This window comes from Schistocerca nitens, chromosome 3 (assembly GCF_023898315.1).
Source record: "Schistocerca nitens isolate TAMUIC-IGC-003100 chromosome 3, iqSchNite1.1, whole genome shotgun sequence".
NCBI classification, from domain to species: domain Eukaryota; kingdom Metazoa; phylum Arthropoda; class Insecta; order Orthoptera; family Acrididae; genus Schistocerca; species Schistocerca nitens.
In genome coordinates, this window is record NC_064616.1 from 745132468 (window position 1) to 745156954 (window position 24487).

At 38.7% G+C, this 24487-nt stretch overlaps 1 protein-coding gene across 4 annotated transcripts in view; it reads left to right on the forward strand.

Annotated features, from left to right (window-relative positions):
- LOC126248724 (BET1 homolog) overlaps positions 1–12799 on the forward strand; it is a 36808-nt gene extending 24009 nt beyond the window's left edge. For all 4 annotated transcript variants that reach the window (XM_049950035.1, XM_049950037.1, XM_049950034.1 and 1 more), the window contains exons 3-5: positions 4746–4855; positions 10640–10696; positions 12405–12799. In XM_049950035.1, the coding sequence (XP_049805992.1) occupies positions 4746–4855; positions 10640–10696; positions 12405–12560 (323 nt within the window). In that variant the 3' untranslated portion in view covers positions 12561–12799. The remainder of the gene's footprint in view (positions 1–4745; positions 4856–10639; positions 10697–12404) is intronic.
- Positions 12800–24487: the final 11688 nt, after the last annotated feature.

Genomic DNA, 24487 nt, shown 5'->3' on the forward strand with positions numbered 1-24487 from the left:
TAATACTGGGGGAGGGAGAGGGGTACCAGGATCAAGTTCGTTCATTTGTGAATCTGTATGGCAATCAAACATTGAACCAAGAAATTGATTGATGAATTCTTCTCAGCTTATCAGCCGAGTGGCGGCATCGTCTTGTTGCAACGTTTCGATGAGTTTCATACGCATCATCTTCTGGCGAAGTGTTGGGATGCTGTGTTCTGAGTATATGCAAAACCATGGCATCAGTAAAATACAGAAAGCAAAGTTGATTGATTGAGATTCACAACTGCTTGGAGCTGGTGGAGAGCATATCTGAAGTAATCTGTTGAAAAATTATGTGCGTACAGAGATGCGCAACACACTAAATCTTGTTCTTTCTAGAATTTGTGACGATCCCTTTTCACTTGCTCACTTCGTCAATAGTTACTCCTCTCCTTGCCAGATATGGAATGTTTCATAATTAATAGTAATTGCTTGGGGGGAGTCCATCAAGCACAATAGATTGATGGGTTTAGTTTAATATATTTTTTCTCAAAAACTATTATTGTATTATAGTAACAACATGAATGCTCCAATCTTGGATGAATTTCCGTATGTGCAAGTTATTGTTCAATTTCCTTCTGACAGCATGAATAACCTCCGATAAAGGCTTGTACTGAAAAATTTTACCTTGCTGCAGTAGCAAATAAATTGAGAATTTTCACTTCAGTATGTCAGCTGCCACAATGAGTCGGGCTTCTTATGACTATTTCTGAGAAGTGTGTTGTTGGTAGTATACCTACTTCAGTAATTTTTGTAACTAATAATAATTTCCCATGACATAATTGGGAATCATCCAAAGAGCACATTTATAGTTCTATCAAATGCCTTGTGCCTTTCGATATTGGTATGACACTCCCAGTTGGCCAACTAAATGGAAGAAATTCCCCAACCTATTATTTATTTATTTATTTATTATAAAGTACACCCACTTACAATTGCTAACAAACATTCAGATTCTTCTGTTGCATGTTATTCCTTCCTAAGGCATTCCATGTCTGACATTCTCAACCATTTTATACACAGTGAACACCTCTGAATAGATGTGGCCAGTAAAATCATTTATTGATTGTGCCGTAAATCTTAAGAGGCCCTAGATGACTAGCTGTTGGTGTTATTGAGATACTGTTCAACTTTAAGTTTTTGGGTTTACATATGTCAAGCAGGTGTCTCTAACACATTTCTTAACAAAGCACCCCACCTTTTTTTTTTTTTCTTATTATACCATATAAAGTACTATTCAGGGCATGGTGGCAGCTTTGAATCTGCATTCTGTTGTTTAGTTTCCCATTCAGTGCTGCAGAATTTCTTGATAATCTCTTTCTAGATTTCTCAGAAAGGTGTAGTCATCCAGTTATGATTTCATCCACTCATGTGCACCACAGCCCCTGGAGATTTCAAGCCCCTGTTTCAGGGTGGCCAGGATTATGCTTTAAATGACAAATAACGTAAATGGTGCTCTATAATGACAACTAAAAAATATGGTGTTATAGGTTATTGATGACCTAAATAATAGCCAGTATTCTTTCTCCACCACTGAATAGTTTCAGCTTTATGTAGAGTTAGGTAGGCATGTGCCATTACTGTGTCGTTTTCTATAACCAGGTCTGGAAAAATATCACTTGACAGCAGTATACCATTTGGATATCATCTTTACACCCAAAATATTTTAAATATTATGGATTAACAATTTCTGCATTGGTGAGAATATAATACAAAAGTTTTTAATAAATTAGTCATAATAAATTACTACATAAAACAATGACATTGGCAAGGAGGACTTCTCTAAAACCATTTAAGTATGTACCACACATGACTGATGCTGACACAAGCAAATGATGACAGTAGGTGACTAATACCATGGTTCTGCCAGAAAGTGTCTGTTTTGAGATGTTACTCTCAGCTTCAGATAAGTGTATTTTGTGTTTCTGTGGTATTGTAGGTCAATATGTCTGGAGCAAGCTCTTCAGTTGATTGGAATTGGCTTAAGAGTGGTAGTAAGTTCATCCTTTGTTCCAGAGATCATTGAGCAAGTAGGGGAAAAAAATGTTATTTTTGTGTTGGTGCATGTTGCATAATGCTGTTAGGCAAGTGTCATCTACAGAATAGTATTGTTTATTGAGCTTTATTGTTCAAATGTATTAAGTAAAATATTGTACTAAAATCTTTGTTTTGGGCTGTTTATCACCAATTGAGATTCATTTATGAAGAGCCTACTGCTCCATTTTCAACACTAAAAGAGTGAAAAGCTGTATTCAAATATGTCCTTACTTCCCTTGAAGATGATCCACATTAAGGACTTGCCACTCTGCAGTCACTGATGTAAATATAAAAAAAAAATAGCACACTATGACATTGTGTAATCAGCAGTTAAATGTTTATGAAGCAGCTGACATTGTATTCATACCAGAAGGGAAAGTATGGTCCGTTTTATATGAATTAAATGTAAGAAATCTTGAATGTTAGCCAAAAGAAAATGAGAAAAAAATTGTCAGAAATGTTTAAACTGTTGTAAAAAGAATGTAAGTAATTTTGTGCCCTAATTTTTTTATTGTGTATGAGACACGACTAGATTACTGTGTGCAAAAATGAACAACTGTCAAAGCAGTGAATGAAAACTGGTGGCTCTGTGCAAAAAAAAAAAAAAAAAAAAAAAAAAAAGATGAGCGTGAAGTCATTTTTCAGAAAGGTCTTAATGGAAACATATGAGGAAATAGGCTATGATTGCAATAGAAAGGAAAAAAAAATCTTTCACCAGGAAAATGCAAGTCCACTTAGGTACTTCAGTAATGGCAAAGCTGGTGTCAGTTTGAAGTAAAACTTGTTGGGTACCAGACTTGGTACCCTCTGACTCAGACCTTGTTTTGCATCTAAAGAAGTACTACACAGACGTTATGGGAACTATTCATTGCAAAAATATTGGACAGAGTGTATTGATCTAAAAGACGACCATATTGAGAAATAAACACACGTGGCTCTGTGCAGACCATGTACTGATTACTGTCATAACAAAGTGCATTAAATTCATTGATGAAACAACTGACTTTTACAGTATACACTGACAAAAAAAAACACAACATCAAGAAGGAGTTGTCTGAAATAGATGAAAGTTGGTAGGCATGTTTCTACATTTGAAAGAGTATGTCTGTTCAAATTTTGCACCAGTCACATAAGAGTGGCACTAGTAGCACCACTATGAGGATGCAAATCAGGTTTGCTTTAAATACACACTGTAATGGTCGTAAGTGGTAGATTCCTTTGAGGTTGGGCATGGTCGTTCATGCTAGTCAAAAATGTCTTTAACGTGACAAAGACACCATTATCAGTACCTCACTGAGTGTGAACGAGGTTGTGTAATAGGGCTATGAGAAGCTGAATGTTCCTTCTGCAATATTGCAGAAAGACTTGGCAGGAATATTGATTGCTGGCAGCGGTGGCTACGAGAATGTACGGTTGCAAGAAGACCAAGCTCTGGATGGCCACATGGCACTACCAAGAGAAAACACCATCGTGTTTGACATATGGCTCTGGCACATTGTACTGCAGCAGCAATTTGAGCAGCAGTTGGCACCACAGTGATACTACGAACTGTTACAAACTGGTTACTTAAAGGACAACTCCAAGCCAGGCACCCTGTAACCTGCATTCCAGTGACCCCAAACCACTACCATTTGCAGCTTCTGTAGTGTCAAGCGAGAGCTCATTGGAGGGCGGGTTGTTGGAGGTTTCTTTGTGTTTTCTGAAGAGAGCTGGTTCTGCCTTGGTGCCAGTGATGGCCGTGTGTCGGTTAGGAGGAGGCCAGTTGTGTGCCTGCAACCAACCTGTCTATGTGCTATACACAGTGGACCTATACATGGTGCTATGGTCTGGGGTGCGATCTTGTATGACAGCAGCAGCACTCTAGCAGATATCCCACACATGCTGACTACAAATCTGTGTCAATCTCGTGATTCAACCTGTTGTGCTGCCATTCATGAATAGCATTCTAGGAATGGTTTTCCAAGAGGATAACACTCACCTACATACCACTGTTGTAACACAACATGTGCTACAGGGTGTTGACATGTTGCCTTGGCCTGCTCGATCGCCAGATCTGTCTCCAATCGAGCACATATGGGACATCAGCAGACAACAATTTCAGCATCATCCACAAACATCATTAACCATCCCTTTATTTACTGACCAAGTGCAACAGGTGTGGAACTCCATCCCACAAACTGACATTCGGCACTTGTACTACACAGTACATGCATGCTTGCATTCAACATTCTGGCCATTACACTGGTTATTAATGTGCCAGTATTTCACATTTACAATGGCTTATCTCTCACTTACGTTAACCTGTGATCTTGTAATGTTAATCACTTAAATATGATACCTCGACAAATGTACTCCTAAAATTTCATACCTGTACTTTAATTACTCTTTGGTGTTGTGATTTCTTTTTCCTGTCAGTGTATATGTACTATATTTTCATTAAAAATCTATTAAATGAGTTGAGCAGAAAAAAAGGAATTTCAGTTTTCTGCCTGCCATATATTTTATCTGTAATTACTAATTAGATACTGCAACACACATACTGATGTGAAACTCTGAAGCAGTCTGTTCTTCATTTTCAACAAATTTGTGTTCATCCAGAAATTTGTATTTAATTCAGTAAACATTTTACTTAAGATATTTGCCTGTACTTCACAAAATTCATACTACTGTAAATGTTGTTTTAACAGGACAGTTTTATGAACCAGTTCCTACAAACGTAGACCATGGAGATATTCTGGAAGAAGAAAATGAAAAGATGACTGCACTATTAAGAGACAAGATTCATGATTTGAAAGCTGTACGTATACTTTGTATAATGGTTTTATTTTCTATAAGAGCACAGATATCCTCATTTTTTTATATTTTTTAAAGCATGTAATATATTTGGAAACATTATCACCATACAGTGAATATTGAAATGTATGTGAGGTTGATAGCTATTTTACTGGAATCCTATAAAGCATATTTAAAAGTGCCCAGGAAACATTCTTTTCCCCATTAAAAGCAGAATGCATGTATTTTATGTCTAGTTATCAGTTATAATGGCAGTGGTGAATTTATTGGAAGAATCTTAAAAAAAAAACTCCAAATTAAATTATTATATCGATTGGGCTATAAGCTGCCATGCTGACTTTTCTGGATCATTTCATCAATCATAACATTAAATACTTGTTCTTGGTGTTCATCATTCATGTCCAGAATCTTATCTGATGGAATACAATTTTCATTTGGAATTTGGTGTTGAAGTTTTGTTATATAATTTCTATCATGTGCCAGTCCCAGTTTGGCAACTGAAACCAAAGTTCTGATATTATTCCAAATAAAACCCATGTTGTTACAGCCACATGTATCTGGTATTTGAGTAATATGAGTTGAAAGCTCAACCACTCTTAGAATGCCACCTACAAATAGACATCAGTTCTTGTAACAAGAAAACGTGCCAGAGGTGATTTGCCTTTATATGTAGTAAAATTTTCTTCCATGTCATCATACACTGACCTGTGGTTGGTGATTACTGTTTATAGCCTGTATTTATTGGGTTACTAGTCTTTGTTGCTACAGTGTATCATCTTCGCAAAAAGTACTTGAGGAGGAGGAGGAAAGCAGACCTCATGAGGTCACATTGACACTGAAACTGACATTGTCATTGCAGTACATTCTCAAAAAAGCAGTAAAATAATTATAGATATTGGTGTTGTACGAAAGTTCTTGTTCAGTGTAAATACAGGGTGATTCAAAAAGAATACCACAACTTTAGGAATTTAAAACTCTGCAACGACAAAAGGCAGAGCTAAGCACTATCTGTCGGCGAATTAAGGGAGCTATAAAGTTTCATTTAGTTGTACATTTGTTCGCTTGAGGCGCTGTTGACTAGGCGTCAGCGTCAGTTGATGCTAAGATGGCGACCGCTCAACAGAAAGCTTTTTGTGTTATTGAGTACGGCAGAAGTGAATCGACGACAGTTGTTCAGCGTGCATTTCGAACGAAGTATGGTGTTAAACCTCCTGATAAGTGGTGTATTAAACGTTGGTATAAACAGTTTACAGAGAATGGGTGTTTGTGCAAAGGGAAAAGTTCTGGACGGCCGAGAACGAGTGATGAAAATTTAGCACGCATCCAGCAAGCATTTGTTCGCAGCCCAGGAAAATCGACTCGCAGAGCTAGCAGAGAGCTGCAAATTCCACAATCAACTGTATGGAGAGTCCTACGAAAAAGGTTAGTTATGAAACCTTATCGTCTGTAATTGGTTCAAGCACTGTCTGCAGCTGATAAGATTAAAAGAATCGATTTCTGTGATTTTATCCTTGCTCAAATGGAAACAGATGAATCTTTCGTTTCAAAGATTGTGTTTAGTGATGAAGCAACTTTCCACACTAATGGGAAAGTCAACCGTCACAATGTCTGTATATGGGGCACTGAGAATCCGCGGGAAACAACTCAGTATGAACGTGACTCGCCTAAGGTGAATGTTTTCTGTGCCATTTCAGCCAATAAAGTTTTTGGTCTGTTTTTCTTCGAAGGTGCTACTGTAACTGGACTACAGTATCTGGAGGTGTTAGAGAATTGGCTGTTCCCTCAGCTCGAACAAGAAGCACAACAATTCATATTTCAGCAGGATGGAGTGCCACCACATTGGCACTTATCTGTCCGTAACTACCTGAACGTCAACTACCCGAGGCGATGGATCGGCCGCCAGGCAGCCCGTGACAGAGCACTTCATCACTGGCCTCCAAGAAGCCCTGATCTTACCCCCTGCGATTTTTTCTTATGGGGGTATGTTAAGGATATGGTGTTTTGGCCACATCTCCCAGCCACCATTGATGATTTGAAACGAGAAATAACAGCAGCTATCCAAACTGTTACGCCTGATATGCTACAGAGAGTGTGGAACGAGTTGGAGTATCGGGTTGATATTGCTCGAGTGTCTGGAGGGGGCCATATTGAACATCTCTGAACTTGTTTTTGAGTGAAAAAAAACCTTTTTAAATACTCTTTGTAATTATGTATAACAGAAGGTTATATTATGTTTCTTTCATTAAATACACATTTTTAAAGTTGTGGTATTCTTTTTGAATCACCCTGTACTTTTGGATTAAAGGAGACCACTCACTCAAAAGCAGAAGCATTGAGTTGTTGATAGGCACACATGAAAGAAAGGGAGCTAGAGTAATGCATACAGGAAACACACGCAGTGTCCTGTTAGTCCACCATGTAGGAGCAGAGGCGCGCGCGTGTGTGTGTGGGGGGGGGGGGGGGGGGTGTTGGAGGGGTGGGGGGGGGTGCCCTACAGTTTCAGTAATCACAGGTCTTACTCTTTCCAGGACCCTATAGTTTCCTCCTATCGCCCTCAACCCTCTTGTTCTGAAGGCAGTTGCTATGAACCCTCATCCATCTCTCAAAATTTCCATTAATTATCAACTTGTTACTGTCCTAACTACCATCATAGGCTCTTCTTTTGGTTGAGGGGGATGCTGTGAGAGAATGTGAGTGATAGTCTATCAGATCATGATGAACAAATAGTAATAGTGGAAGGCAGTACAGTAGACTTATATCCAAAGGTGATCAACAAGGGATTTAGTGGTGTGGGTCTACTTTAATGCAGAAGTTTAACAACAGTCTTGAAAGCTATTCTTGCCAAAAAGTTCACATTACTCACAACTTGAATCACTTTCTTTGATAGTTTCTCATCAATTACAATATTTCAAACCAAAGTATACTTCTGATAAGGAGCTATTTCAATAGCTAATGCTATTAAAATAGCATTTGGAAGAAAATGGAAGGTGTACCACAACATTAAAAGTAGCCCAGTTACTAAATTTCACTACATACAACACTGAGAAGTACTGGAGAATTTAATTCAACAGACTAAAACCACACAGTATGCCAACTATAGATCTTTCACAACAAAACTGAAACTATATCAATTCAGTTTAAATAATTTAAGGAACAGAGGTTACTGAATAGTAGACGTGCTGAGTTGTTGTGAAATACAGAAACAAGACTGAGAACTTTGCTAGCTTTCAAACAAATGCTTTTTTCAGGGGGGGGGGGGGGGAGAGAAAGAGAGAGAGGTGGGGGATGACTCACTTCACTGAGCTGTTAGCTTTATTTTTCTTAAATTATTTACATTCCTCCAGTTCTTTCCATTACCATATCAGTACTAGTTTATAAACAAAATACTTTTTCCTGCAGTGTTGATATTTACTTTGTCAGACTGATTTCACCTTTTATGCGAAGGTCTTCATCACATAAAAGGCAAAACAGTACTGGGAAAATATTGCAGCATGAAAAATGTACAATTTTTATAAACAGATGGTTATATAGGTTATGTGGAAAATGACCACTCCAACAAACTTGAAACTGTATCCTCAGTTGTGAGAAGCATATCAAGGCAGAATTTGGGTGTGAAATATTTATTAATCACTTTCTGTCAACTGTTATATCAAAGTTTTATGGGCCAGGAACATACACAGAACCTTAACTTCAAGACATCTACTTTGATTGACAGCTACATGTAACAAACACAGATGAGATGAAACACATACTTAAGTACCTGTGCAATGCATCTTTTAGGTGTGGACACTTTACAAAATGAGAAAAAGAGAGAAGGGAGGGAATTGTAGGTTGATTTCCTTACTATCATTGTTTTTAAAACTTTTTGAGTGGGTCATTTAGAAAAAGAAAAAAAAGAAAAAAACTAGTAACATATCTCTGTACACACTGTTTATTGTCAAGCTCACAGTTTGTTTCCAGGAAAGGAGTGTGAATAGAAAATGTAATTAATTCTTTTGTGTACAAGATACTTGAAGGACTGAATGAAATGTTGAGTGCAGTTAGATATCACTTTTGATTTAATGAAAGTATTTGATTGTGTGGATCATGTTAAACTATTGCATAAGTTGGAGCATAGCAGAATTTGGGGAAAGCTCATCAATATTTCATTTCACATCTAGTAAAGAGGAAGTAGAAGGCTGAAGGTTGTCCTCTAGTGGCAAAAAATTGTGAGCAAATTTCAGTATGACTGGGATGCATAAACCGGGGCACCATAGTGTTCTGTTTGATAGATTATACGGGTTATGTTTGAGGAAAATATTTTATGCATAGTATCTAAAAATTTTAAAAAAAGGCAAAATGTGGTTTATTTTTGCCATGTTCCTATATCAAGAAATGGCAATTAAATGGAATTTCAGAAGTTCACTGTAAATACGTCTTCCTTCGTGCACCTCTACCACAAGGTTGAATTATTTTGGAATGGGTATGACACTGTGATACAATTTGTACGATTGAACGCATGAATGCAATCAGAGACATAGTGTTCACACCCCCCTCCCCTCATTTTACATCAATTACGATCATACTGGCTATCGTGCTTGGATTTTTGGGCACCAGTAATTCTTATAGAAGTTAGATGTATCTCTCGAATTTGCATTTGTCATTGACAAGTCTCTTGGTAGCAGAAATTTGCAGCACCTCACTGGGAGGCATTAAAATATTTATTAAGTTAAGTTTTAAATAGCAGTCAAATGTAAATGTTTAATTGAGAAAGTAATTCATATTGTGCCTTAGTATTCTGAAAAACTCAACAGCATCAACCAGTAGTAACAACTGTAAATATTCATACAACAGTAGTGCAAAACTTTTAAAATAATACTTTCACCTACACTGTTATCAATATTTCGATCATCTGTGATGTGTACTTTTTGAATATCCTTCATGGGAATCATCTTCAAGATCTGTACAACATGTTCTTAAATGAAAGTGAATGAGCAGACTCCTTACAAAACTTCTCCAATTTTAGATGATTTTCCGTTTCTTGTAAGACGACCAAAACAAATAAATTTGTGGTAACACAGTATTCTATCATCAGACACATTTGGGGGAGAAAAATCTGCCTTTCATTTAGTTGCAAAGATGGAATACACCTTCATGAACAATATTCTAGTTCATCTTTTTGAATGGAAATCACACAACACCTGTAGACTATTTTAGAAAACCATGCAAACAGAACTAATTTGCTGACCATGTTGACTTACATTAATTTACAACATACAACAACATCATCACAAAATAGGATAGCATTGATATTACCACCATATTTGTGTCAGGCCAAGAACATTTCATTTGTAAAAGATGTCTTATATTTCATATGCAAAATATCATCATCAGTTGGTATTACAGAAGATAAGAAAAGATGGAAGTTTGTAACTGATTTTCAACTGAATGTGTGTAATATTAAATAGGAATCACTTTCCTGATGTTCTGCAAAATATTTTTTGTCTGTGCCTGTGACATGCAGTTGTCACCTGATGATGTAAGAAACCGAAGGCCAGTTCATGACCAAGTAAATAATATGTTGCAGAACATAAGGGAATTATTTCCTATTGATGTCATATTCTGTCAAGCACAGATGGAAAATTCTGTTCATGTAAGTGCAAAATTTGTCATAATTTCAATATAAAATATGCTAAGTGCCGGAATTCCTTTACTCAACTGTCAGATAATTCTGTATTTACAAGAAGTTATAAATTGATGTACTTATCCATTATATACTTACGTAGATTTTGTGTGTCTATTTCTTTAGGTTACACTTGAAATTGGAAATGAAGTGAAATACCAGGAGAAACTTCTAAACCACATGGTATGTGTGACATTATTTTTAATTTTTTTAAAACTTTTCTGATGGCTTTAATATGTGGGGTATTCTGACATTAAAATAATACTTGCATCTACTCTATTTTTACTGCACAAACCAGTTTTCACAATCAGTGCATTACTATGACATTGTTGATCATCTTTCACAATTTGAAATATGTATTTGGAGCATCTTTAGTGGATACCACCTGTTCGTTTAATGTATTGTGAAAAAAAAAAATTATCTAAAATCAATATAAGAGGAAAAAAAATTATCTAAAATCAATATGCTATAAGAGTAAGAGTAATAAGAAACAGTTCTCAATTGGGGGCTCTGCCAAACATTAAAATGATTGTTTCAGGAGCCTATAAAAGTCCCAGTTGTAGGTGGCAATAGAATTCTTGTACAAGTGGAAGCTTCTTGTTTTATAAGAAAAAGTTACATGCCAAGAAAGGATAAGAATTTAATGTCCCTTTGCTGTTGAGTTCATAACAGAGTATCAAGATTTGGTTGACTAAGGATGGAGAGTGAAATTGAGTGTGGCTTTGATTATGGAACCATCCTGGTGCAGTGAGTACATAAATTACGTCCAGTTACTGGAAGAAAAATAGAACATTGGAAGGTGTCATCTTTTTCATAATTGTTGTGGATTTACTCACACACAGTCCAAAAGTCCTATTTTTTAATGATTTGCCTGAAACCAGCATACTGACCACATTCTTATTCAAACATGATGTTACTCCAAGTGACTGTTGTGTGCTTTTCAGATAAGCAGATTCATTATATGACACAGGCCCTATTCCCAGGCTTGTGTACAGTCTTTAAAGATGACATCACATTAGTACTAGAACATTACATTACATTTGGAAGACATTAAGACCAGCTATAGTATGTTAGATGAGGAGGTTAATGTATTGACTCAAATATTATTGAAACACTTTGGTAAGTTTTAAGTGTTACATTGAGAGCTTTTGCTTCTAAACCATTGCTGATATACACTAAAGGACAGTTTCCTAACAGGTTGAAATCTTTTGTGGTGTTACAGATTTCAGTAACTACTAGGAAGTTCAGGCAATGAATTTATTTTCACCTCAAAATGTACATTAACAAAATATTCCATTTCCAAATTCATGGTATATTACATTTTTGTTGGACTGGCATCTGTAACTAGGTTGTGTACACCTTTTCTATTCTATTTCTTGCACCAGAGAAAATGTCATAACTCTTTTGTTAGAGCTTATCCAGTTCTTAACATACAATGTTATAGGATAGCACCATTAACTGTTTGTCTGTATAAACTTTGTTTGTCATTTGGCTGTTAATTTGGTAGGCACAGTAGAGTTACTAGATGCATCGCAGTTTCTAAAAAATACAGATAGCTTCAACATCTTCATCTGCATATGTACTCCAAAAGCCACAGATTAGTGCATCGCAGAGGGTGCCTTGTACCCCTGTTAGTCATTCCCATTCCCTGAAATTCATATTGACATCTGATGTCTATTGATGGAAAGTGGGGGATGATTATGGCAGAGTGGAACATGTTGGTTCCAGAGCAGTATGGAATCTCATTCACTTTAAGGCATGCAGGACATGGATGGCATTACTGAGGTTGCTCCAGTATAATGTTATCTTTTTGTGGCACCTATGAATTTGAAGAAACTGTGTGAATTCAATGACTGCAGCGTTTTTCATGTTTTTCCTTTCTTTGTTTTAGGCAGATGATTTTGACAGAACAGGTGGCTTCTTGAAGAACACAATGAATCGCGTCGTTCGTCTCGGGAAAGGAAGCCATAACCATTACATATTGTATCTGTTCATTTTTTCATTTTCAGTCTTTTTTACGCTTTGGTTAGTTCTAAAGATGAGATGAGGATTGTATTTTAAAATGGAGAGCTGTACAAATATTACTAAAGGAAACAAAAATATGGCTAGTATTTTGGTTTAAACTGTGATATACATGTTTTTGTTCTCATGTGGAAGGTGGTTGTTGGCTATGGTATGCACGGAGTGTGTGTAAACTGTACTAATACCATACTGTGTGAATTCGTATTGTATTATGAATGTGTATACTATATATGTTTCAAAATATAAAAATTATGTTGGAAATGATGTCTGTCTTTCAGTAATTCATTATGTGAGATTTTTGTGAAATCTTTTACTAGAAACCTGCAAAAATTCCAGTCATTCTTCATTTTGAGAATCTTTAATTCAGTTAGTCTCCTTTGGAGCCAAATCTATTTTTATATGTTTTTTCACATATTTTAAAGTTAGGAGATTGTTTAAAGAATTTATGTAGTGAACACTGTGCCCAGTAATAATAAAGAATTCAAGCTAGCAACATTCCAACAGGTATTGGACTGAAAAGATTAAAACTGTATCACTGTCTGTGTATATCGACAACATAATCATCTTTTCAAGGGATTTGCAGGAACATAGGCAGCGATTAAAGAAAGTGTTTAAGAGGTCACGGGCAGCACATTTAACACTGGAAACAGAACAATGTCATTTTGCATTGGAAGAGGTGCGATGTCATCACTAAGGATGGTGGAAGGTCTGATCTGAGATTAGAACGTTCAGTGCAATATTTCCCAGTACCTGAAACAACTAATGAGTTGCAATCTTTTCTCTATCTCAAAAACTAATATAGAAAGATTATGAGAGGATTTGTGGATATAGTACAACCACTTACACAGTTGTTAAGAGAGGATCTCAAATTAAGGATCCAGTAGGCTGGCAAGATGGGCATTGAAATAGAGTGAATTTGACTACAAAGTAATCCAGAAACCATGGTAGCGAGATGGAAATGCAGATGGGTTGAGCAGAAAAGTAACTGTAAGACAGACATTAGGTCGGCACCTTGAGGAATGACAGAAAATGCAGAGTGCCAACGAAGAATATAAACAATATTGTAAACAGCGACAGTTCAGTGTGTGTGACAGTTTATTGTGTAGAGAGATGAAACTGGGGCAACGAGTGATACTGCCAGGAAAGTTAAAAGAGGAAGCCCATGATCATGTGTTGTCTGGTCATGGAGATTGTAAAGTGACAAATCAGAGAATGGCGGAAAAATACTGGTGGAGAGGAAGGGAAAATGGTGTCAATCAATATGTTTGGAATTGTATTAAGTGTGTGCAGTGTGGAGATTTGAATCGAGAACAGGTGCTAGTACGAAGATTGCCAGGGGCAAGGAAACCATTTAATTTTATTGGGGTGGAAGTGTTGGGACCATTCTACTGAACCTGACGGGTAATTGTTGTGTACTGCATGGTTGTTATTAAACTGATGGTGTTCTGATTGCTGCAGTGTGGGCTTTATACACTGCAGGAAGCCAAAGCATTGTAGGCATGTTCATTAATTGGTAAGCTCATGGAGTATCCTGAAAACAATAATAATTCCACTTTCAGCCACCAGGTGAAAATATGGCGTTGTAAGTAGTCAGAATGTAGAGTGGGCACAGGAAAAGGGAAGGAACGAACAGCCACATGATGATGGTGGTTCTGGCACATTTATTAGGATATAGTCACAAGTTACAACACGTGTTCCATATAGTCTCCTGTCTTAGCAACATGGTGCATTCTTATCATGGTGTGTTCGACAGTAGCTCACGGCATCTCCAATGTAATCAGAGTGATATGTCATCATTTGCTATTCTTCATCCCTGATAGACACAATCTTTCAGATGTCCTCACAACCAGAGGTCACCTGGATTAAGAGTGGGGGATTTGGAAGACCACATATCTTGAAATTGCCTAGAGATAATGCATTCATTACCGAAAGCTTCTCAAAGCAAATCTTTCACTTGGCAAGCGACTTGTGGTATCACCCCATCTTGTATGAAAACAGTGCCGCAAACACAGTTGCATTGTTGCAAAGCTGGAATCACATGTTGCACAAGGAGGTCCTTATAAAGTTCAGATGTCACTGTACACCTAACAGGCCCACAAAGTGCCATCTTCTTGAAGAAAAATGGTCTGAGAATGAAGAAGCTTATGAAAACACACCATTCAGTCACATAAACTGAGTGCAGTGACTGTTCCTGTACAACATGTAGGAGAGTAGAACCACATATGCAACATTTCTGTGTATTCATGGCACTGTGCAGAGAAAAATGTGCCTTGTCTGCCCAAAGAATGTTCTTTGGCCACATGTCATCCATTTGCATGCATGCCAAAAAACGAGGGACAAAGTCATGCTTTGTAGCCTATCTTGGGGCTTCATTTGGTGCACACTCTGAATCTTGTAGGTATACCAGTGTAAAATGCGCCACAAAATCTTTTAAACTGTTGACCACAGGAGAGACAATTCCCACATTACAGCTACAGCACTGGCTGCAGAATTTGTGGCATGTGCTGCAGGGCAGCTATAGCTACTTCATAATCAAGGGCCATGGGAATGGACCGCCTCCCTCTCCCTGGTGCACCCCCTAATTCACCTGTTTATTCAAATTTCTTGATCATATTCTTTAGCCAGTTTATTGACATAGGGCTCTTCACAGCTGTTTCTGTCGGCGATATTCCCTCAATGCAGTGCTGCTATTGCTGCCGTTCTAATGAAACAACTATAAAAGCAGTGCTTGGTATTTCTTCTCAATAGCCATTGTGTTTCATGTGAGAAACTACAGTCTTCTTAACCCTTTACACCAACAGTCATTTCAAAAAAGAAATCAACACTTATTACCATACGACAAACAGCATACTAACATCAAAACAGGAAATGTTTCACATTCTGGCTACTTACAGTGTCATATTTTCACCTGGTGGCAGAAAGTAGAACTATTATTTTTTACCACATACTCGGCGAGCGCACCAAATAATGAAAATACTTACAATGTTTCAGCGTCCTACGGTGTATACAACTCACACTGCATCACTCAGAACACCATCAGTTTAATTATAACCACTCAGTACCAAGTGTATAATAGATCATTTTTTGCATTACATCAAGATGGTGCCAATGCTGGACCAGCAAGCAATTACACTCGCAAAAGCATTAGTTAGAAGGTGGATGTTGAAGTCTAGAGAACTAGAGGCAATAATTACGGGACAAACTTCATGTCAGACTGAATGAAGTAGTTGTGCCGATTGCTGAAAGTAAAAAAAAGTTACGAATGAATCATTTCATTCTCAAATCGTTGGAAGAATGGAGCGAGTTCATCTGACGACTGGAAAAAGGTTTAGTTATTATGTGAACACACATCATTCCGATTGGAACATGTACCTATCCTTTGTAGTGAGTGGATACAATTTCAAAGTACACACTAGCACAGGATTGTCGCCATTTGATTTTTAGAGGAAGAAAATGCCATCGCCAATCGACTTGATTAGGCAGAAGGGCAGAAGTGGAGAATCAGTCAGAGAATTTGCTGGAAAAATGGAGGAAGGGTGGAACCAAGTACAACTAGCAAATATCGAAGCACTGGTGCAACAGGAAGATGCAGTGAAGCGAGTAGGTAAATTACTGAAATACAAGTAGGCCAATGGTAATGCCAGGCCATATTTACGGTGTGTGATGCCCTTGTGCAGTAATTTATTTTACACCCCTCGTTCCTAAACTTCACCATTGCCATTTGTTTACAGACTACCAACAATAAAGCTGCATAATCATTATCTTGAATCCTGAACTTTACTGAAGTATTTAAGTAACATATTACACAAAGCCTATGTGCAAGTTAAATACTCAAAAATAATAAAATAACTACTACAGTTCAATAGCATCTATTACCGAAAAATTACCACAGAAACGTCAAACTTGGACACAATATATGGTAGAAATATAAAGAAAATCATTGCAGTTTAATATTCTATACCAAAATTACTTCACTTAACATGAAATTTAGTCAGTCCTAAGTACATGATACAATACCATTTAACTGACCTTTTCCAAAACACAGCGAACTTAGAGAAATAACTACTTTCTAACTTTTGTATTTGTGAATTCATTTATCATTTCTTGAATATCCAGACTGATTGTCATGCCTGGTTCTGTGGCTAGTAATCCAAGACTGACCAGTTGTTCTTAATTTTCTGTTGTTCATACGTTGTTCTTAACCCGTTTTAAAGTAGAAAAGAATCTTTCAGCTGAACATTTTGTTGCAGGAGTACAGTTGTAAATGTTGAGGGCTGTGTACACATTTGGAGAGACATCGCCAACTTTTTTCAAACCAACAATCTACAAGGAAATGGAAGAGAGGTCAACTTGTTAACATCTTCTTTCTTCATAGACAACATATACCTTTTAAAATGCATGCATTCTTCACCAAAGTTGTTCTGTATGTAAGAATTGTAAATGGGAAGTTTCCTGCAGTGTCATAAATTTGAAGAGCTTCTACCCGGTGCACATGTGAAAGAAATGAAAATTTTAAGTTATATTCTCTGTAGATATTAACTCTCTTCTGTAACTCATCCTGAAGAGTTTGTATAATCTTAAAAGACAATATTTTCATTCTTCTCCAGACTCAACACAGTCTGATACAGTTCCTTCTTTGGGACATTTGTGTTCATCTTCTGAGTCAGATGATTCGTCAAAGAATCTCTTGCATTTAATTTGGCGTTTCGTCTTTTGATTCTCAGCAGATGAAAGAGATGGAACTTATTCTGAATTGCTGATCTCTATAAGTTTCTTCTCAGATGAATCCTTGTGAATTGAAAAAGATGTCTGAAGCTCAGCTAAAAACATTACAAGAGAGTCTTACATTTCAACAGAAGTAGAAATGTTTACATCCTTTACTTTGTCAAATTGTTGCAGAATACAACCCCACACTGATGTCATGGAAAGCTACTTCAATACTACGTGACTTTGTAAGAAGAACTTCAGTTTGACATCTAACTCGACCACTCCTATTTTCTGAAATTGTTCTTAATGCAGAAAACACAGCTTCCCAGTCTGCATTCAAACTCTTAGAAGCATTCTCACAGATACACCATCGTGTTGTATGCAGTGATTTCAGTGTCATATTCACAGAATTAAAAAATGTTTCCAAGATGTGCCATCTGCCTGTAGAATCTGCAAAAAAGTTGTACAACCCTTCAATTAACTCAAAAAACCGTATCACAGCCATGCAGCATTGTGCAGCCCTTGAGCCAACTAGATTAAGTGAGTGAGCCGAACATGGAATGAAGAAAATTTGGAGCTTTGGTTCTTGAGTCTTTCTAGCAGGTGTGAATATGCACCAGTTATGTGGCTGAGTTATCATGTGACTGATCTCTACAGTTGCCAAATTTCAGTCCATGTAGTTCTAAAGAATTCAGAACTGCTTCAGAAAGCGTCCCTACAGTGTGACCTGCATTTTTTTTTTTTTTTTTTTTTTTTAAACATAGGAATCTTTCAACTGAGAGCCCATCTTCTTGTATGTATATATTTAATATATCTGATGTAGAATCCGGCAGTGGATACATATGCTCCCCCTCCCTCTTGCGGGGCCACCCGCATTGCCACCCTCGCCACCCCCCCCCCCCCTCCCCCTGCCAGCCCACATGCTATTCGTTCGTTTCTTTCGTCAGTTGACTCGACTGAATTGAGTCTGTTTAAATAAAACATTCTTAAGCTTTGCATGTGACTGGATTATTTTTTATTGCAATAAAAATAAAGGTAGCTTCTGTCACTGCTTGGTAGAACGGGGTTTATGATAGAACATTATTTATGGTAGAAACCGTTTACTTTATTTTATTATTTACTTCAACAATATATTTTCAAAAATGGTAATAACCATAAAGCATAGAACTAAATGAAAAATGACCGCTGTTTGCAAACAAATGTGGGCTACAGGTCAATCGTCAGTTGTCTACACTGAAACAAACTTTTACCTTCTCATACATGTCTCTGGCGCTAGAAAGGTCATTGGAAGATTTTCTTGGTTCCAGAATTGCAATGGTGACTTCATTTTATGATATGCGAGGGTTGCCCAGAAAATAGTGCACCACTTTCTTTTTCTCAGCCCAGAACAATGCTACGAATGCGAAACTTTACGGATGTATTTTTTGAAGTCTCCTGAGTGAGCGCGCCAAGTTTCCGTCCCTTCCGACAGATAGCATAGGTATAGAATAGTTTCAGAATGGTGTCTGTAGGTGTCGTATGTTACAAGCAACATGCTGTCATTGAATTTCTCCCTCCAGAAAAAGAAACTGTCGGGAATATTCACAGATGCTTGTGCAGAGTCTATGGAACATCTGCTGTCAACAGAAGTACAGTTAGTTGTTGGGTACTGAGGATGAGGTCCTCAGAAGGGGGTCGGGGAAACCATCCATGGTTGTCACACCTGACATATTGTAGCGAGCTGATGTTGTTTGGGCCATTAAAGGATTCCATTCGTGGAAGACATTTTGAGGACGATGACGAGGTGATTCACACACTGAAGCACTGGCTCTGCCGCCAGGACAAGGATTGGTACCAACAGGGCATACACGCCCTTGTTTCACGCTGGAGGAAGGCCATAGAACTGGATGGAGATTACGTGGAAAAATAGGGTGTGTAGATAAAACACCATTCTTTCCTGTGTGTAATTGTCATTATGTTCAATAAAGAATAGTTGAAGAAGAAAAATGCCGCGCTTTACTTTCTGGGCAATGCTTGCAGTATCAGCACTACATTCTAACACCATTGAGCTGGGTGATGCAAGGACTTTGGGGATAGATATGTTGGTGTTTCATCGTTTAATATCACAAGTTCATTCTCTCCAAATACTGTGCCATCTGAATTTTTAAACGAGTTTGCGTTCGACCTGGGAATGTCGTGAACGAGTGTGCATAACTACAGATAAATTACCAGATGGTCGAGTTCGCGGTTCTCTGTCCCGTTGCCTTCACTGGTGTGTTGCTAATTTGTCATTGCAGCTGCACCTTCATTTATTTCTTTTTGTACTGACATTACGAAATTAATTGTGCTTCTTTATGTTGATCCCCGTCGCCAGGAAACTTTTCTTCTGACTCTTCAAAATTTGATGATGTATGAGGTGGTGACAGTTTGTCAGGAAGAAAATCCAAATGACATGCCTATGGCCAATTCTGATACTTTTTGGCTGAACCTGTGCCTCACTTTATGAATTTTAGGAATCTCGTAGGTTCTTCCATTTTGCTCGAACAGCCTCACCTGTCAGTCAAGCCATATGCAAATTATTTTATTTCATATGATGCATGTATTACTAAAAATAGTACATTCTGTTCGAAGTATTTGGACACTGGTGATTCACACCATACTATGGCTTTTTAATTCTGCTTGGGAAGGACAACTATCCCCAGCTTAATCAGATATGTGTATCAAGAACTGTACAACGTTTTACAACCACTGTATTTACCTCAATCAGCAGAGGAAATCTGGAAGAAAATGGAGATGGGATTGATGAAATGATCGCGATTTCCTGCACTGGTAGCATAGATGGGAACCATGTTAGAATGAAGTGAACTTGTTTCCAATTGTACTGCTTGCAGTTATTGATTACGATTACATCTCCCTGCTTATCGACTTGGGCAGCTATGGCAGACAATGGGACAGCACAAGTTTTGAAAACTCTGCATTTTTACACAAATTCATACGAGGGAAATATGCTCTGCCTCCGACACCATTGCCAGGCACAAACGTGCCCATCCCTCATGTGCTGAAGGTGATGAGTTTAAATTACAAACCTATCTGTTGATCCCTTTCCCCAAATCAGCGGTCTTGGAAGATACTTTCAATAATCAAATATGCAGGGGCTGTCAGGTGATGGAACATGCCTTCAGTATAGTCACTCAAGATTGATGAATGTTTCTAAGGCTTATAGACTTACAATTGATATTTTAGAAGCTGTTGTCAAAGTGGCATATTTGTAGCTGAAATTGTACTACAATGGCACCATTAGTTTGTGCAAGTACATTATTATTTCAACTGTACTGTGTTGTCTGCAACAATATTCATTTGGTACTGTATCATTCAACTGTGCATTTATTTATAAGCAAAGAAAACACCTGTTTTATATACACTTATGTCAGTTTTCTTCCTTGTTATTGTCCCTTTCATCACATGCTTATAATCACAGTTTTGTATTTCGTACCAAAATACATTTGAATGTACCAGCTCAATCAGTCTTTCTGTTTCTCCCATCATTTTGCGCACACTTGCCCGCCACGGACTGAGTAGACAATCACAAACTGCCAGCTGTATGCGGCAGGCAAGGGCAGTATAGTGTGGGCGCTCGCTTCCTGTTTGACCACGACGATTCCGTACATAGAACACAGAGGCCAAAGCGAGTGTCCACGCAGTTGTGCGCTCCCCGTTTGCAGAGCCTTAATGCCCTCGTACATGGAAGAGATGATGAGCCAGATGGAGAGGATATCTAGGGACAATTCGTGTTCCCATGGACATGATTCCCCAAGCTAGGGATGGAGAGTAAATATTTAGGTTCAGTTTTAACATAACAGCTGCGTGGTATATAGGAGGAACCGACTCAGTAGTAATATTACTAACTTACAGATCAGGATTATTACTATTATATGTATGGTGTCTGCTCTGCAGGCATGTCCTAAAGAATAGACAACACATGGTTATCTTTCCACAGCTGTATAAATATATATGATCAAAGTGACATACCGGTGCCAGCCACATGGGGGCATTGTTTCATTGAAAATTTATGCTGGAATCGGCCACAAACCCAGATTTCCAGCTTTTTATGAGTGGTCACTTTAACTGCTTCAGCTATCCAAGCATGCTTCATGTTCGATCCAAATTCCCAGTTTATCAAATACTACTTCTGTAGTGCCCCTTGCTCATTTTCTGCCATGCTCACAGCATCTCACATGAATCCCGCAAGAGGGTTGACATAGACTACATCCACACTGAAGATATCATGAAATGCCATCAGTGACTTCCAAAAACATTTCCGAAATTGCTAAGTTTGTAAGCTATTCATGAGCTTCCATGGTTAAAGTATTCTGCACATAGCAAAATGGGGCAATCCAACACCAGCACTGAGGCAACTGTGGTTCATCATGGGCCATGTAGGACGGGGGTGAATGATGGCAGCAGGTATGTGTACGGGTGAACAGACATGCAACTATTGAGCTTCTGACCACCCAGATGAACCAAGGGGCTACGAACAGTGTCTCCTCAATGACTGTTCAGCAACGATGTTGTGTTTGGGCCTCCCCAGCAGGTGCCCAAAAAATGGTTCAAATGGCTCTGACCACTATGGGACTTAACATCTGAGGTCATCAGTCCCCTAGAACTTAGAACTACTTAAACCTAACTAACCTAAAGACATCACACACATCCACGCCCGAGGCAGGATTCGAACCTGCAACTGTAGCGGTCGCGCGGTTCCAGACTGAAGCGCGTAGAACCGCTCGGCCACACTGGCTGGCGCAGGTGCCCAGTTCATGCACCCATGCTGACTGGTGTTCATTGGCGATGAAGATTTAATTTGCACATCAACACTGCAACTGGACGTCCACTGACTGGCGGCAGGTGGCCTTTTCAGATGAGTAACGTTTTGTGCTCTATCGGACAGATAGCTGTTAGCGTGTACGGAGTGGAACATCTTAAAGCATCATTATGGTCTGTAGAATGTTTTTGTGGCATTACGTGCATGATCTTGTCATGCTGGAAGGAAAAAAAAAAATACGATCACAACAAGAAAGTATCTGTCCTTGGAGACCATGTACACCCCTAGTTGCAGTTTTTTTTCTCGTCATCATGACGGCATCTACCATAAGGACAATGCAACTTGTCACAAAGTTCACATGATACAAGTGTGGTTCAGAGAGCACTAGCATGACTTTACCATACTCGCCTGGCCACCAAACTCTCCAGATTTAAACTCAATTGAGAATGCGTGGGATCACCTCAGTTGTGCTGTATGTGCCATGTATCCTCAGCCAAAAAACCTAGTGCAGCTGGCCATGACACTGGAGTCAGCGCTGGCCATGACACTGGAGTCAGCATGGCTCCACATCCAAGTTGGTACCTTCCGTAACCTCATTGACTCTCTTCCTGCGTGTCTTGCAGCGGTCCACATTGCAAAAGGTGGTTATTCAGGCTTTTGACAGGTGGTTACATAAATGTGACTTGACGACATGTCCAAATGAACAAACACTACATGGGCATGATTCTGCGGCCATATGTACACATGACGAAAGGCAAATACCAACATCAGCTGCAAGAGGACATTGACATAAAAAATAATGATCGTGTGTCATTGTTGGCCGGGAGGTCCTTCCTGTGGGACTTCTGGTGCAAATCTTATTTCAGGTAACGCCACACTGGGCGACTTGCTCTTCAGTGATGATGAGATGATAATGATGACAACACAACACCCAGTCCATGAGTGGAGAAAATCTCCAACATGGCTGGGAATCGAACCTGGGCCTGCTGCATTGTAGCCAAACACGTTACTACTCAGCTAAGCAAGCATATGGCATTGCATACTTCAATGATGACAAGTGAGAATTCGTGCAAGGTCGCGATTCGAACCTGAATTTCTTACATTATGTGAGTGGTTACCCTTAACTGATTTGACTATCAGAGCATGCTTCACATTCGACCCAGATTCTCAGCTTGTTGCACACTACTTCCATAGTGCTCCCCTGTTAATTCTCTTCATTGATCACAACATCTCACATGATGTCCACAAGAGGTCAGGCCTAGTGTGCATCCGCACTGAAGATATCGTGAAATTCTGTCAGTATTTAAGTACTGACAGCCTTTCATGATACCCTTAGAGTGGTTGCAACCTAGGTCCAACTTCTTGCTGGAATGATGGGAGATTCTGTGAGCAATGGGGATAATGGACAGGTGAGCCCTACAGAAGTAGTGTGTGACAAGTTGGGAATTAGGATTGGATTCGGGGTGTGCTCGGACAGCTAAAGTGCTTGAGGTGATTGCTTGTGTGAAGTGGGAAATCCGGGTTCGAGTCCTGGTCCAGCACAAATTTTCAGTTGTTGCAATTGAATTATTTGAATGCCCTCATCTAGCTGATATTGGTATTTCAATTTCATCATATAGATGAGAAGATTTCAGTGGAGAACCAGGCTGGTGGGTGAGGTGTTCTACATGGAGGAGGGCATTGTGATGCCATGGTCTAAGTTTTAGTAGATGTTGAAAGCAGGACATTACGATTTAAGGGAGGGTAACACATGATTGATGGGGTGCCTCATTAGGATCACTAGGAAGAATGCATCCTGTGTTATTCTGGGATATTTTCGGTAACAGTTTCAGAAAGCATTGCAAAAGATTTGTGTAGCGTGACCAGAGGGAGACTTGGCTGTCATTTACATAGACATGTGACTTCAGTATAACACTGACAACCTTTTGGCTGTGCTTGCAGGGGTGAGTCACTAGGCAAACATCTCTTGCTCAGCTATTAGGCCTGCACTGGACCTTCAGGTTTAAAGGCTATACATCGGCCACGGTGGCTAAGTAAACATGTGTTTTAACAGGAATTTCTCAGGTGTCAAGTATGAAAGGGATGCTGCAGCCTCATGCTTTATGGACCTGAACGGATACGTGCACGTGGCTCGGCAGCTGACAGCTGTGTCATCACTTTGCGGAGGCAGCCAGTGCACCCCAACTACTGGCAGCGTGTGTGGTGGCAATCTTTGTGGTCCAGTAGATGGCGCATGCTTCGTGGTTTACCCATGTAATTACATGTGATAGGTGTTTCATGGCGGAATTCTTTGTGCGATCGGTATGAAAAAAAATGCGATCGATATAATTACTTCTTACAAGACCTGCATCTTTCCAAACAGCAGGGAATGATGAGCAAGAGCAATCCAACCTGTGCAAACTGATTTTTTTTTATAAATAAACAATATGCCCTTGAATTTCCCTTCA